Raw genomic sequence first — 15,237 nt, 5'->3', positions numbered from 1 at the left:
TGCAGAATCAGCAAAACACAGCCAACTAAAATTATCAGACTGTGACTCCCTGACCCTAGCTTCCCACCTCCCACTTCCACGTTTCAGATACGAGTTATATTCCTACAATAAACCACAACACTGTAGTCTGCTTTACAATGCTGTAAGCACGGTACCCCTTCTTCCCACACTCCTCCCTGCCCCAGCATTCATCAGAGGAAGGAAATGGAGGCCGAATGGATTCTCAGAATGTCATGACTTGCAGGAGCCTGCATCAGATGCTGTTCCTTGAAATACAGTTTAAAGAAAGAAGTCAGGGCATCAAAGACATTCTAGCTGGGAGGAATAAAAAAGAAAAAAGATGAAATTCTGAAGCTGCTCAGCACAGATTAATATTTTGAGTAAACCAGATTTGCAATCACAGCTGTCTTAGTCCCAGCTATGAAAAGCACCTACTTCTTTTATGTTTTTATCCCAAAAGCTGCAATTCTAGGTGTGGAATAAATGCCAGTTCCACAAAATTCACAAAGTCCTGCTGCCCCTTCCTCTCTTCCACACCATCTCTTATTTGAGTCACTTTGCCTTGTGAAGTCTCCTATCTACTACACAAAACATTGTATTCTCAACAGTCTTCTCCATTACCTCATCCAAAAATGGAGGTTTGGATTTACTGAATCATACAATAATTTAGGCTAGACGGGACCTCAGGAGGCCTATAGTCCAATCGCTTGCTCACACCTCCATCAGCTGTGGGGTCAAACCAGATTGTTCCTCTCCCCATTCTCCAGCTGGGTCCTGAAAACTTCTAAGGATGGAGACTGCACAACATCTCTGGGTAACCGGTTCCAATGCTTGACTGTCTTAAAGTTTTTCTTTGCCTGAGGTCAGAAACTCCTGTGTTATTTTATGACCACTTTTCTCTTGTCCTCCCACTTCACCTCAGTAAAGAGCTTGGTTCCACTTTCTAGACAACCTCTTTGCAGTCCTGGGGGGCTGCTGTTAGGTCCTCAAAAGCCAGTTCTTCTCCAAGCTGAACAAGCCCAGTTTCCCCAGCCCTCTAAGGGCAAGTGCTCCAGCCCCGATCATTTCAGCAGCCCTCCCCTGAACTCATTCCAGTTTGTCAATGACTTGCCAGTATTGGGGATATCCAAAACTTGACAGAGTATTCTAGATGTGGTCTAATAAATGCAAATTAAAGGATGATAATCACTTCCCTCAATCTACCAGCAATTCTCCTGTTCACACAACCCTGGATGCTGTTGGTTTCCTTTGCTGTCAGGGCACACTGCTGGCTCATGATCATGACGACTACCCTCTGAGCCTGACCATACAACCAGCTTTTTTTTTTCCCCAGCTAGTTGTCCATCCATACATCCATCCATCCAGACCATAACAGCCTTACTTAGATACAAGGATATTGTCAGAGACAGCATGAAAAACGTTGCTAAAGTCAAGGTGACACTAGTGCTTTCTCCTAATGTACAAATTCAGACTTTTTTTTCTTACAGAAGGCAATCAAGTTGGTCAGTCCCTTGGTAAATCCATCCTGACTGGTTCCAGACACTTTATTCTCCCTCATGTGCCCAGAAATGTGCTCCAAGAAGACTCAATCCCTCATTTTCAAAGAGACTGAGGAGAGGCTGACTGGCTTGTAATTCTCCAAATTATTCTTTTGGCCTTTTATGAAGATAAGTACAACATTTGCCTCTCCGCGGTTCTCAGGGACCTCCCCCACACTGTATGGTCTTTCAAAGACTTCAGGTTTCTCCTAGCACTCTTGGATACAGCCCATCTGGTCCCAGACTCCCTCCTTTCTCTTTGTCTTCAGAGCACAGCAGTGACACTGCTTTAACCAGACTTCGACAATATAAAGCAGGGTAATTCCTTACTCTCTTCCCATCTTTGGGAATCACAGCTGTCATTGTATAAAGGTATTTTGTAACTCTACTCAGAAAATGGAACAAACCTTATTTATTTGTGATAGCCTTCACCCTAGTGAGATTTGTCCAACCCCAGAGGATTATTCTGCTATATAAGTCTTTAGATAAATAAAAAAAGAAAATCGGAGCTCTACCTGAAACAGCCCTGTTTCCTGAAGCCTATCCTATGGACGATTACGGCTTTGTATAGAGAAAAAACATGTGAAATGGTTAGTTAAGTTCCACTTATCCCCTAATAACTGCTGAAAATGCACACGCTTATCCCAGGCAGAGTATTTTAAAGATCAGCTTGCCATTGGGTGAAGAGATTACTGTGAACTGTAACACTGCTAAAGACAGCAGTATTGTCTGGGTGAGGAGGAGGTTTCTGAAATTTACTCTCAACTAGCTATTACTTGCATGGAGCAAAATGTGAAGCCCATGACTTCAAAATTAATATTTCAATTTATTAAAAAAAAAGAAAATTTTGCAAGTTTCAGTACAACTGTTGACTATCAAGCTGTTTTCATTATGTCCATTATACACAGGTTTTTGCACTCCTAAAATACTTTGGGGGTGAATTTTATGTACACATATACACATGTGCACACGTATATACCATGTAACTGATATGGACACAGTTATACTGATATAAAAGCACAGGAGGACAGTTTATTCCCTTTTGTGGATATATGTATCTTTAAATCAACATATCAATAAAGCAGCTTTATCAACATCAGTCAGGGCAGTACCACTTACAGGTTTAGGCAAGGCCACAGGAAATATCCATACCGCAGAAGTGAATTTTGAGACATGACAGAATAGTGATTCTGGACATTGACTCAGAAGAGGCACACCAGATAAGATCCAGCAAAGGTTAATCTTGTAGGAGAGCTAAACAAACAGGCAAGAGTGACTGACAGGTGGAAGAAAGCTGAGTCAGAAAGTAAAATACAAAAATTATAAAAAGGGTCACTATTCTCCCTCTTAAAGTAGAGAATTGGCTGTGGGAGATTTGACAGTAAAGAGCAGCAGAGGAAAACTCTAATGAAGATGAGATTATACTGATTTGTTCAGGTGCAGGCTAACACTACTGTCACTTTGAAAGTGTTTTACTAGATTTAAAAAAAAAAAAAATCAGATAACAAAACTGTTGTAACAGGTTAACAAAATACAAAGCAGCAGGAGGACTTTTTTTTTTTTTAAATTCTTTCTCATATGCTGTTTAGCTCAGTGCAAGTTTACTGCTGATTGTGTTAGGATGGACTATGACTCACTGTCTAACCTAGTCTCCTAAATATTAGAATCAATATAATCTCAGATTCCTATTCTGGACAACAATCGCTTTCAATCTCCTGCTGCTCTCTGCTAGTGCATCAATGCATACGGCAGTCATGCTGGGCCAAGAACAGCAGACATTATATCTAACTGTCTTTTTCCTAAACAAAGCAACATAATCTGAAATATCATTGGAATATCAGCCAACTTAGACAAATCTTTTCACTTATCCACCCAATGGATCTGTTCTTGAAAAAGGCATACATACATATTCTTTTGTATATGTCACAGAGCCCAGTGACATTATCTGAGTTTTGTTCTGTGCTTATCATGACTGTACCTGGGAGTTCCACAAACATTTCCCTAAACCACATGAGGAAATACCATTGTGGTTTTAGAAAAGAAGTACACAGCCACTGAAGTCACTAGGCATAGTGACTACAAAGGCTAGTGATGTCCCCAGTCACAAGGTGACTTCATCAGAATTCACTTCAGTTATTCAAGCATTAACTTGGTGCAATGTCTGAAACAGCTTTCTTTACAGGAGTGCTTCACCTAATGTCTCATTTACATAGCCCAAGCATAGCATCCACCAACTTCAGCTGTATCTAGGAAGATCAAACACTTGCGCAAATCTGGTTATCAGATTCATTATGTCAGGCACTCAGAAAACAACTAATGCACAACTAGTGACTGCAGAAAATTCAGTTCAACTGATGAACACACTTCTTATAAGAACTACCTCAGAAGCAAGAAATAATTCCGTTTCCTTAGTCTCTTCAACCGAGACCACTGTTTCCTTCCCTGTATCCCAAAACCTGCTCTTTCTGTCATATAGTCTACAGACTTTTCAACATCCAGAGGGATCAAAACAGTAGTCTTTGAACTCACTGGTTGCTCCTAATTCCTTCCTTATTCAGCTCAGAGCAACAGCCAGTACAATACACAAGGCCAGATCTGGCACAAAACCAGTATGTTATCAGGCAGATAAAGACTATATCATAATCCTGTAATTTGGCATGAACAGGCCAAAGAAAAGTTTCACAGTTCATTCAGTTCTGGTATTTCATTATTACTCAGTACTCAACTTTCCAACATTTTTAACACTTCTAGTTTTATGCCTAAGTACAATTTCCTAAATTTTGAGAGGTTTTTTCATTTTTACAAAAACTGGAAAAAAAACCAAAATTCCACTACGTAGCATCCCACTGATGGGTCATCTTCAAAGTGCTAAAGATCTAATAAAGTGCTCCCACACAGCAAGAACATGTTTTCATTTTTTAGCTTTATCAGCAAACAATGAGAAAAGGACAATTTTCCAGAGAAATCAGCAAATATTCACAAGCAGAGCAAGCTGATAAATGCCAAGACTCTTGACTTAAGGTCTCCTGTTGCTCAAGCAGGAAAAGCAAAGTAACTATGGCATGAAAGGGGACCATGCTCCTTTGGGCACAGATTCTTTTTTCTATCCCAGTGTGTTCCTGCTCCAGTTTTGCTGCAGTCAACCCCCAGCTGTTTGTTCCAGTTTCACCATTCCGCTCCAGTTCTAGACACCTTCACCCCTAAGCCCCTTATTTACATGCTGCCAGACTTAACCAGAACTCTTGCCACCAACCTGAGTTTCTTTAGTGCCCCAGAAAAATATTCCTTAGGAAAAGCTTCATTTGAAATTTGATATAACTGGAAATAGGGTCTTGAAGCACAAAGTGTCTGGAAAACACTAATGTAATGCAGCCAACATTGTTATAATCCCACAGACACCAATCAGAAAAGATTTAGCACCAGAAGCAATACTGCATACCCATTAGTGAGAAGGTAGATCAAACATTTCACAGAATTCAAAAGATGAAATAAATATTTAGGCTCACTTGCACCACTGTGTGTCTAACTAAATATCCACCTCAAAGTAATGTGGACTGATGAATATTCCATTCATGTGCCAGAACCATTTTAAAATGCTTTGTCACATCTTAGTTCTCTGAAACAGTAAATACAGTGAAGGAAGAGACTACTAAATTTGGGTTGGTACTAGTTTTAACTAAGAATATCAAAGAAAAGATCTCAGTGGAAGTTCCCACTGGTTCCAGTGGGCTTAATTTGCACACACCAACATGCAAACATCATCAGAAGAGTACGGAGCACAATGCAGAGGTATTGGTCAAGGAGTGGTATTAGTAACATTACTACTATGTTTTTCCTTTATCTTAGTTCCCCACCCCCCATTCCCTCTATTCACCTGCCTCATCCTTCCGTTACCCCAAATAATTAGATTTAAAGCAGTAACAATTTGTGTTCTTTGGTGCCCTCTACGGGACAGATTTCTGCAACATAAAGTTACCAGGAAGAAACCACAGCCTTCTCCCTCTCAGAGGAAAGAGCACAGGACAACCTGAATCAAATACACTTGGAAGTGGGACTTCTGAATTGCTGATGACTTTCATTCATTCACAGGGTACATCATGGGTCTCTGCAGCCACTGCTTTTGCAGAGGTTGCTTTTCTATAAGATCTTTCAAACTTTCTACAAGAAAGCAGCAACAGGATTCCTGAAAAGGTTTTGTTTTTTTCAGAATCTACAAAAGCCAAGGTCAGTAAGTGCTCAGTCTTGCCTTTTGCTTAAGGTCAAAACACATACATAGCAACTGGTTGATCAGATATGTATTTGATAGGAAAGGTTTCAATTCGAACTTAAATTACAAAGGATGCAATAAAAATCCCCACTTCAGAAGGCCAGCAAAAGAACATCAGACATAAAATAGGATTTTTAGGTATTAAGATAGATTGTGACAGTGGGACTGTAGGTTCTAAGGTTGGGGTTTTTGTTTTTCCTCTCCCAAGACACAAATTAGAGAGTACCCAGCTTCCAAATACACAAATTTGCCTCGTCTTGACAGGATTTTCATCCGTAGAACTTGGAATATTTTTTAAACACAATATAAATACTCTTCTACAAGGGGAGGAAGAAAACATATAATCTTCTATGTACTAACTGCCCAAGGGGACACTCTTCTTCCTAATTAAAGTAAGTTAAGTTATGCCAAGACACCTTTATTCTACCTTTTGGGTAGAGTTAGAGTCCATGTGGATGACTAATGCTCAGTAACCTGCCATACCTTACTCCTCACCCACTGTACTAATTACAGAAGCACACATGTTTAGACACAGGCCCAGAGTCATCCTCATTAGCTTTATGTCAAGTGACTAACCATAATCTTATAAGCAGAAAACACAGCAGAGTACATTAGTAGAGTTCTGGCATCTTAATAAGCCCATGGAGGAGAGAGCACCACAAGCTCAAAGCGCCTGTGACTCCTGTCTGAGCAGCCAACCTGTGCTGGCTGACCTCCCACGGACCACCTGCTCAGACACACAACCTGCTGACTGCAACTGCCGAGTGTGCAAAGAGGAAGGACCAGCAGACATCAGGGACCCCATCAACAGAAAAATCTCCACCAATGAGGAAAAGAGGAGCTTAGAAGGACTGGTGAGTGAGAGACAAAAACCATGGATGAAAGCAGAAGCAGCTGTCATGAAAGTGACAGCCATGGTTTGGTTTGGTTTTATCAGTGACGGATGGTTGTGGGGGAGAAAAGGGATATCTTATTGAAAAATTTGGGGGTTGTCTGCGAGGTGTATGTATTTGTGATTGTGGGGGTTCACTTGATATTTTTAATTCACTTTTTTCTAAATATGGCATGACAAAATATTTTATTTTTTAGACATCCTTAAATAAATCCACTTGCACAAATGAATCACAGTATTTTTCTAGTAATTAATATTCAATCCATTTAAAAAACATATTGAAATGTGTTTGCATATATTTAATACTACATAGTATATGTGTAACAGTAAAACACATTAAATGCTACGTGAGCAGTGCTATTTAATATTTTCATTAATAACACAGGTGATGTAGTAAGCGGGGTTTAAACATCTTTTCCAGATGGAAAGTGAAAGAATATTAAAGAACAGGATTAAAATTCAACCTTGAGAACTGTTAAAAATCAATCCGGTAAGGAAAAATAAAGGATTCTGTAGGTAAGCAGAAACCATCTGTACAGAAAGAAGAACCAGAAGAATTGCCTAGAATGCAGCTCTGCAGTAAAGGATTGAGAGATCACAGTGGATCACAAATCAATCATGAGTTAGCAATGACATGCTCCTGCAAAATGACCGTTACACTGAAGTGTCAAGTCTGGAATATGATCTGTAAGACCTGTGCAATAACCCTTCAGCTCTATTGGCCACAAGCAAAACTTCAACTAGAGTAGCATAACCAACTTCAGGGATAAAACTTGGAAAAAAGAGATAGATGTGACCAATTGCAGAGTGTTCACAGAAAAGCAAGAAGCATTATTAGATTCTGTCATGTCTCCCCTCTACTACATAGAGGGGAGATGTGGTAACAATATTCAAAAATATAAAAGGTATCCACAAATAGAAAAGAATAAACTACTTATAGCTAGAACATGAAATAAAGGACTTACAATGCCGGCAAGAAATTTTAAGCTTCTACAAAGAAGCAGCTGTCTAACAGATAAGAAAGCATTGGAACTGACTACTTAGGAGGCTGCAGAAATTTCAATGTCAGGCATTTTTAAGAACAAAAATCAGGATCGGTTTAGATACAACGGATTCTGTGGCAGATGAGACCATTCTAGAAAAGAGAAGAGACTAAACAAGAACCAAAGAAAGATTCCAGTGACATGAAAAGGGAAAAATATGCCCAGGAGGTCAGGGGAAAAAAAGGAAGTCAGCAGAAGGCCTGGCAAAAAAAATAAAATTCAGGGACAACTGGCTCGTAGACCAGTTTCAGCCTTATTTTCTATCATTTCCACAATTAATTTTTAAATTCAACAAACAAATCAGATGGCAGTGAAGCCACACACACTTGCACAAGATCTGAATTTAGTTCACCTTGCACACTGCTCCTTTTTACCAAAAGCTCTTTTGTGGAAACCGTGGTAGAACCCATTCTGCACGCATCTCAACTTCACATTTTATAAGTAGTTCTATTGGACTTTACAAGGATAGGAAATAAAAGTGAGGAAAAAGGAATCTAAAACCATAACTGTTTCCATACAGTAACATTACTCACTTGTTTCACGTTTTCTGCCAAGAACACAACATAAACGCTACAAAATCCCAGCTGTGTTATCACTAGGAAGAAGTCAACAATATACCTGAGGAAGAAAAAACAAACATACATTATACTTAGGATCCAAACAATTAACCCATCTTTACCTAATACGTAATTACTACTCCTTTTTACAGTAGTCAAAATGCTAGATTCAAATGCCACATTAATCTCATGAGCACTGCAATGCAGGTTCCTCTTATGGCAAAACAGGGTTGGTTTGTATGTGTTTTTTTTAAGGTAACATTGAGTAGGCATTGAAGTTTCTCAAACGAAAAAAAAAAAGGTACTCACATATTTTAAAGTCGCATAAAATGAAATTCAAAGACTTAACAATGTGGTACAAATATAAACAACAGATATATATTCAATACACATATAAATTCTGCTGGGGTCCGTTAGCCCCTAACACAGCAGTTTTCCACCAGGACCAGAGATTAAATGTCTTATACAGGCTAAGTTACATAAGTTTCAGCAATTCAAGATAACAAACATTTTCACATCTTACTAAGTGGGTCTATATCAATGTATCCAAATACATATTCAGGCACTGTATCTCACTGAAAAAACACTCTAAACTATGGTTCAGATTGTTTTTGAAAAATGTTATACATAATGGTGGCCTGAAGACACACTGTAATGAAACTCTTCACTAGAGTCAGGCATACAGCAGAGATCTGCCACAGAGAATGGATTTGCTGCAGCACAGTGTCTCTAGAAATCAATTGCCGTTTGTGGCTTGTAACTCTTTGGCGCATTACAGAATTGTCATTATATTTCACTACAAACCAGTTTTCCCTCTAATTGAGCTCTACTCCATTCCTACGAAGTCATCACAAAAGGTCTTAAAAGACTAGCTCACCTTTTTCTTATTCGAAACAAAGTAATAGCCAAAACACATGATGCAAGAGGCTGCATCCTTGAAAATAACAGGACCAAAAAAAATTCTTCCTCAAGTGAGGAAAAAAAGTACTTTAAATTAACATTGAACAACATGTCTGAGTTTTTGAATTTCACTGCTGTGCAGTCATACCATAAACTCCATAAACAGCTATAGAGCAACAAATGGCAAAGAAAAAATAATGGTCTTTTCCGAAAGAGGAATAACGTATTTAAGGGAGTCAACAAGCTATTAATATCTGCATGTCATTATTGCAAAATATAGTAAATATTTCTCCATTATTTGTATGTTATATTTAAACAGCAATCAAAGAATTGCTTTGTTTCCTTTCAGAATAAATATATTGACGTAATTTACATTTGCAGAGTCAACCTGCTCTAAGAGTGAACTCTGATGCAGAGAAAAGTGTTTACGGTAAAAGAGAATGAAAACTTAAATTACTTCACTACATTAGACAATACAGAATGCATTTCTGGTTATAACACATCTCTTCCTATATTACTAAACAGAATTCTTTTCTTCACAGCTCTTGTAGACCTGAAAATTGAAATGCCTAACAGGGAGAGACACTCCCCAATCCTCTCATGTCGCCACTACTAGCTGCAGCAAATAACAAATAACGCTGCATAAAAATATTTCAAGCACAGAGAACACATTCTTAAAGCAGGTAACATCCTAGTGAAAAGGAAATCTCCTAACCATTCCAAGTGTGGCCATTAATTTTTAATAACAAATTTATTAAATTAAATTCCAATGCAAACTTACCGTCCCCAAGAAGCTCGTTTCTGAAGAGCAGTCAGGGGCCCCACTTCCATGGCATAACTAACTGTATCACTATACCCCAGCGAGGATTTTTTCATCCTGAAATCAAAGAGTGAAGAAAGAACAGAGTTACTAGAAACTATGAGGGCCTGGATCCCTACCTTGAAAACGCTGGTGGCCTCCCAGGGTTATAAATAAGTAATCACCATTCTGCGGCTGCTGAATTTGAGAGATATGGTTTGGACTTCTTTCCCCCAGGAAGAGCTATTCAGCACTCTACAAGCATGTGATCCACAATGCTGCTTCCCTCTAATTCAACAGTACTAAATCAGTTTCTTACAGAACAACTTTCTTGATAACTTAATCCAAAATTAGATTCTTATAATACCAGCTTGAGAAATGCATCTCAAATCTCAAAGTCACAAAGAACTTTGGGGAGGTTTACACAGCACCGGGCCTGCTGGTGACAGATGGAGTTCAGCTGTCTCACAGGGGGAAAAGGATCATTGCTCATGAACTGGCAGGGCTCATTGAGAGGGCTTTAAACTAGGTTTGAAGGGGGAAGGGGATAAAACCAGGCTCACTAGAGATGAGCCTAGGGGTGGCATGCCGATGCTGGGGGCGAAATCGATAGCCCAACTCAAGTGCATACACAACAATGCACGCAGCATGGGCGGCAAAAAGGAGGAGCTGGAAGCCATTGTGCAGCGGGAGAGATATGACTTAGTCGCCATCACAGAAACATGGTGGGGTGACTCTCACGATTGGAGTGCTGCAATGGATGGCTATAAACTCTTCAGAAGGGACAGGTGAGGAAGGAGAGGCGGTGGGGTGGCCCTGTATGTTAGGGAGTGTTTCAATTGTATAGAGCTCAACGATTGTGATGATAGTACAGTTGAGTGTCTATGGGTAAGGATGAGGGGGAAGGCCAATGAGGCAGATATCCTGCTGGGAGTCTGTTACAGACCACCCAACCAGGATGAAGGGGCGGATGAAGCGTTCTACAAGCGGCTGGCAGAAGTCTCACAGTCGCTAGCCCTTGTTCTCGTGGGGGACTTCAACTTCCCGGACATCTGCCGGAAATACAACATGGCAGAGAGGAAGCAGTCTAGGAGGTTCCTGGAGTGTGTGGAAGACAGCTTCCTGACACAGCTGGTAAGTGAGCCTACCAGGGGAGGTGCCTCGCTCGACCTGCTGTTTACAAACAGAGAAGGACTGGTGGGAGATGTGGTGGTCGGAGGCCGTCTTGGGCTTAGCGACCATGAAATGGTGGAATTCTCCATTCTCGGTGAAGTAAGGAGGGGGGGCAGCAAAACCGCAACCATGGACTTCCGGAGGGCGGACTTTGGCCTGTTCAGGACGCTGGTTGAGAGAGTCCCTTGGGAGACGGTCCTGAAGGGCAAAGGGGTCCAGGAAGGCTGGACGTTCTTCAAGAAGGAAGTCTTAAAGGCGCAGGAGCAGGCTGGCCCTGTACGCCGTAAGAAGAACGGGCGGGGAAGATGACCGGCCTGGCTGAACGGGAAGCTCTTGCTGGGACTCAGGAAAAAAAGGAGAGTTTACCACTTGTGGAAGAAGGGGCAGGCGACTCAAGAAGAGTACAGGGATCTCGTTAGGTCGTGCAGAGAAGAAATGAGAAAGGCAAAAGCCCAGCTAGAACGCAATCTGGCCGCTGTCGTTAAAGACAACAAAAAAAGTTTTTACAAATATATTAATGACAAGAAGAGAGCCAAGGAGAATCTCCATCCTTTATTGGATGCGGGGGGGAAACATTGTCACTGAGGATGAGGAAAAGGCTGAGGTACTCAATGCCTTCTTTGCCTCAGCCTTTAACAGGCAGACCAGTTCTCCTCAGGGTACTCAGCCCCCTGAGCTGGAAGACAGGGACAGCGAGCAGGATGAACCCCCCATAATCCAAGAGGAAGTGGTCAATGACCTGCTACGCCACCTGGATGCTCACAAGTCTATGGGGCTGGATGGGATCCACCCGAGAGTGCTGAGGGAGCTGGCGGAGGAGCTCGCCAAGCCACGCTCCATCATTTATCAGCAGTCCTGGTTAACGGGGGAGGTCCCGGACGACTGGAGGCTTGCCAATGTGACATCCATCCACAAGAAGGGCCGGAAGGAGGATGCGGGGAACTACAGGCCTGTCAGCCTGACCTCAGTGCCGGGGAAGATTATGGAGCGGTTCATCTTGAGGGCGCTCACAAGGCATGTGCGGGACAACCAGGGCATCAGGCCCAGCCAGCACGGGTTCATGAGAGGCAGGTTCTGCTTGACCAACCTGATCTCCTTCTATGACCAGGTGACCTGCCTAGTGGATGAGGGAAAGGCTGTGGATGTGGTCTACCTGGACTTCAGTAAGGCCTCTGACACCGTCTTCCACAGCATCCTCCTAGAGAAGCTGGCGGCTCACGGCTTAGACAGGTGGACTCTGCGCTGGGTCAAAAACTGGCTGGACGGCCGGGCCCAGAGAGTTGTGGTGAATGGAGTTCAATCCAGTTGGCGGCCAGTCACGAGCGGTGTTCCCCAGGGCTCAGTACTGGGGCCGGTCTTGTTCAATATCTTTATCAATGATCTGGATGAGGGGATCGAGTGCACCCTCAGTAAGTTTGCAGATGACACCAAGTTGGGCGGGAGTGTTGATCTGCTCGAGGGTAGGCAGGCTCTGCAGAGGGACCTGGACAGGCTGGATCGATGGGCCCAGACGAATTGTATGAGGTTCAACAAGGCCAAGTGCCGGGTCCTGCACTTGGGTCACAACAACCCCATGCAGCACTACGGGCTTGGGGAAGAGTGGCTGGAAAGCTGCCTGTCGGAAAAGGACCTGGGGGTGCTGGTTGACAGCCGGCTGAACATGAGCCGGCAGTGTGCCCAGGCGGCCAAGAAGGCCAATGGCATCCTGGCCTGTATCAGAACTAGTGTGGCCAGCAGGAGTAGGGCAGTGATCGTGCCCCTGTACTCGGCACTGGTGAGGCCGCACCTCGAATACTGTGTTCAGTTTTGGGCCCCTCACTACAGGAAGGACATCGAGGTGCTGGAGCATGTCCAGAGAAGGGCAACGAGGCTGGTGAGGGGTCTGGAGAACAAGTCTGATGAGGAGCGGCTGAGGGAACTGGGACTGTTTAGCCTGGAGAAAAGGAAGCTCAGGGGAGACCTCATCGCTCTCTACAACTACCTGAAAGGAGGTTGTAGCGAGGTGGGTGTCGGTCTCTTCTCCCAAGTAACTAGCGATAGGACGAGAGGAAATGGCCTCAAGTTGCACCAGGGGAGGTTTAGATTGGACGTGAGGAAACATTTCTTTACTGAAAGAGTGGTTAAACATTGGAACAGGCTGCCCAGGGAAGTGGTTGAGTCTCCATCCCTGGAGGTATTTAAAAGGCGTGTAGATGTGGTGCTTAGGGACATGGTTTAGTGGGCATGATGGTGTTGGGTTGATGGTTGGACTCGATGATCTTAGAGGTCTTTTCCAACCTTAATGATTCTATTCTATTCTAACTTCAACAGGATTCAACAGATTTTCCTGGACAAGCAATCACAACTGTTTCGGTGATCTTAGTTTTATGTACAACTTCAAAGGCCATTCAAAACTAGAGGAAAAAGCAAAGAATTGAGGAATGACAGGATCCCTTCACAGTACAATATGACATTAAACTGATAAGATTGTGTCCCTGTAGCAGGAAAAACTAACAGTTTTGTGTTTCTATTCAGCTCAAAAACTTCACCGCACTTTTTAACTAGAGACCCTCCCACTGCTTCTCTTAGCACCTGACATTAAGATAAAAATGTTTAATAAAAGTCACTATTAATCAAAATACTCCATGGGTCAAATTTGAATAACTGCTTCCCCCCAGTGTTGTACATCTCACTTGGAGGAGCATCTAGTGTTTATCTGCTCACTAGCATCATTTTAACGTATTCCTTCAGCACTACAATTTTGAAGAATCAAGTTGTCACAATCCAAAGAGACAGAGCTCACATATAATCATGAAAGACATTAACACCAATTCTTAGTTTATCTTTTATTCCTATAAAGTACTTATAAACTGGTTATTTATAAATTGAATGCTTTTCAAAGCTATGAAGATTCAGAAGCTACGAAGAAAGCTATAAAGATAAAGAAGGACTAAAGGACTGAAGCTAAGCAATTAAAATCGCAATGAGAAAGATCTGATTATTTGCCAGCTGAGACAGGGAACAGGACACTGGGCAATACAAGTTAAACCAACTTAATTTTGTGTATGAGCAGAGAAGAAATATTTTTTCAATGTATTAAAGGGGCGTTGCACAAAGCACAGTTATCATTTATAGTTGCATGACAAGAATTTGAGTGTTGTTTCTTTGAAGTACAAGTTTCTGATCTGAAGAAACTGCTGCAGCATCAGGACAGTCTGTAGGCCAAAAATTAGAAATAGAAAAGAACAAAGAAATAAATAATACTCAAACTCAGCAACAGAATGAGTAGTTCCACATTTACCTCTGACATAGACAGTGGCTGCAACGTACCAAGATGTGCATACAATGAACAGAGATAACTCCTATGAACACAAGGCTGATTGGTCCAATCTGGTATAGAAAAAAAAAGGGAGGACATGGGAGATAAACAGAATTTTTCATTAAAATGTGCTGGGGGAAAATCTTTACATGCAAAAATTTCGCATTGTAGCAAATAAATAAAGAACTAAAAATTTTATGCAACTAGATTTTTTTTCCCCTCTCAGAGAAGGATTTGCTGCTGATGTTTTATAGCATTCCTTACTTTTAGTCCACTACTTGACGGAAGGCTACTTAGGGGCAATCAAGCCATAAATACTAAATGGGCATGAACAACTTCACTCCTCTAACAGCTTCATTAAGATACTTGCCAAAGAAATTTGTCAAGAGAGAAGACTGCATATTGAACCACTTTAAAGTGGCAATGTTAATGACAATAAAGGTTTCTTTCCTTTAAATTAAATTAAATATACCCTGCCTTAGGAAATGTGTTGTTTGTTACCTGGTATAAACTAGCCTGTGCTACACCCTGTTTCTGCAGAAACATGAGATTGATTTAACAAGCTGACACTGCATCCTAGGACATACGATCTGGCTAGAGAGAAGTCTGGACAAAGATAAGACAACCCCATAACAAGTCTCATGAGACATCATAGGAGTCTGAGTGAATCAAAATCTTTTTTCTTCTGACAAAGCTTTTGTTTTCCACAGAAAAACACTTTGGCTAAGCAAAAATCCAATACATGCTATAAAGTCCTCAGAGTGAAGTAG

At 41.6% G+C, this 15,237-nt stretch overlaps 1 protein-coding gene across 3 annotated transcripts in view; it reads right to left on the bottom strand.

The window, feature by feature from the left end:
- Nucleotides 1–15,237, bottom strand: part of SLC36A4 (solute carrier family 36 member 4) — a 123,998-nt gene that overhangs the window by 91,029 nt on the left and 17,732 nt on the right. The window contains exons 4-6 of one of the 3 annotated variants that reach the window (XM_076328317.1): nucleotides 14,450–14,538; nucleotides 9,979–10,074; nucleotides 8,274–8,358 (exon numbers count right to left, since the gene is read on the bottom strand). In XM_076328317.1, the coding sequence (XP_076184432.1) occupies nucleotides 8,274–8,358; nucleotides 9,979–10,074; nucleotides 14,450–14,538 (270 nt within the window). Of the gene's footprint in view, nucleotides 1–8,273; nucleotides 8,359–9,978; nucleotides 10,075–14,449; nucleotides 14,539–15,237 lie in introns of those variants that run through there. The other 2 variants (XM_076328319.1, XM_076328318.1) reach the window with 2 other exon arrangements.

This window comes from Aptenodytes patagonicus, chromosome 1 (assembly GCF_965638725.1).
Source record: "Aptenodytes patagonicus chromosome 1, bAptPat1.pri.cur, whole genome shotgun sequence".
NCBI lineage: Eukaryota > Metazoa > Chordata > Aves > Sphenisciformes > Spheniscidae > Aptenodytes > Aptenodytes patagonicus.
Note: the sequence above shows the minus strand (reverse complement) of the source record. Positions and strands in the feature narration are given on the sequence as shown.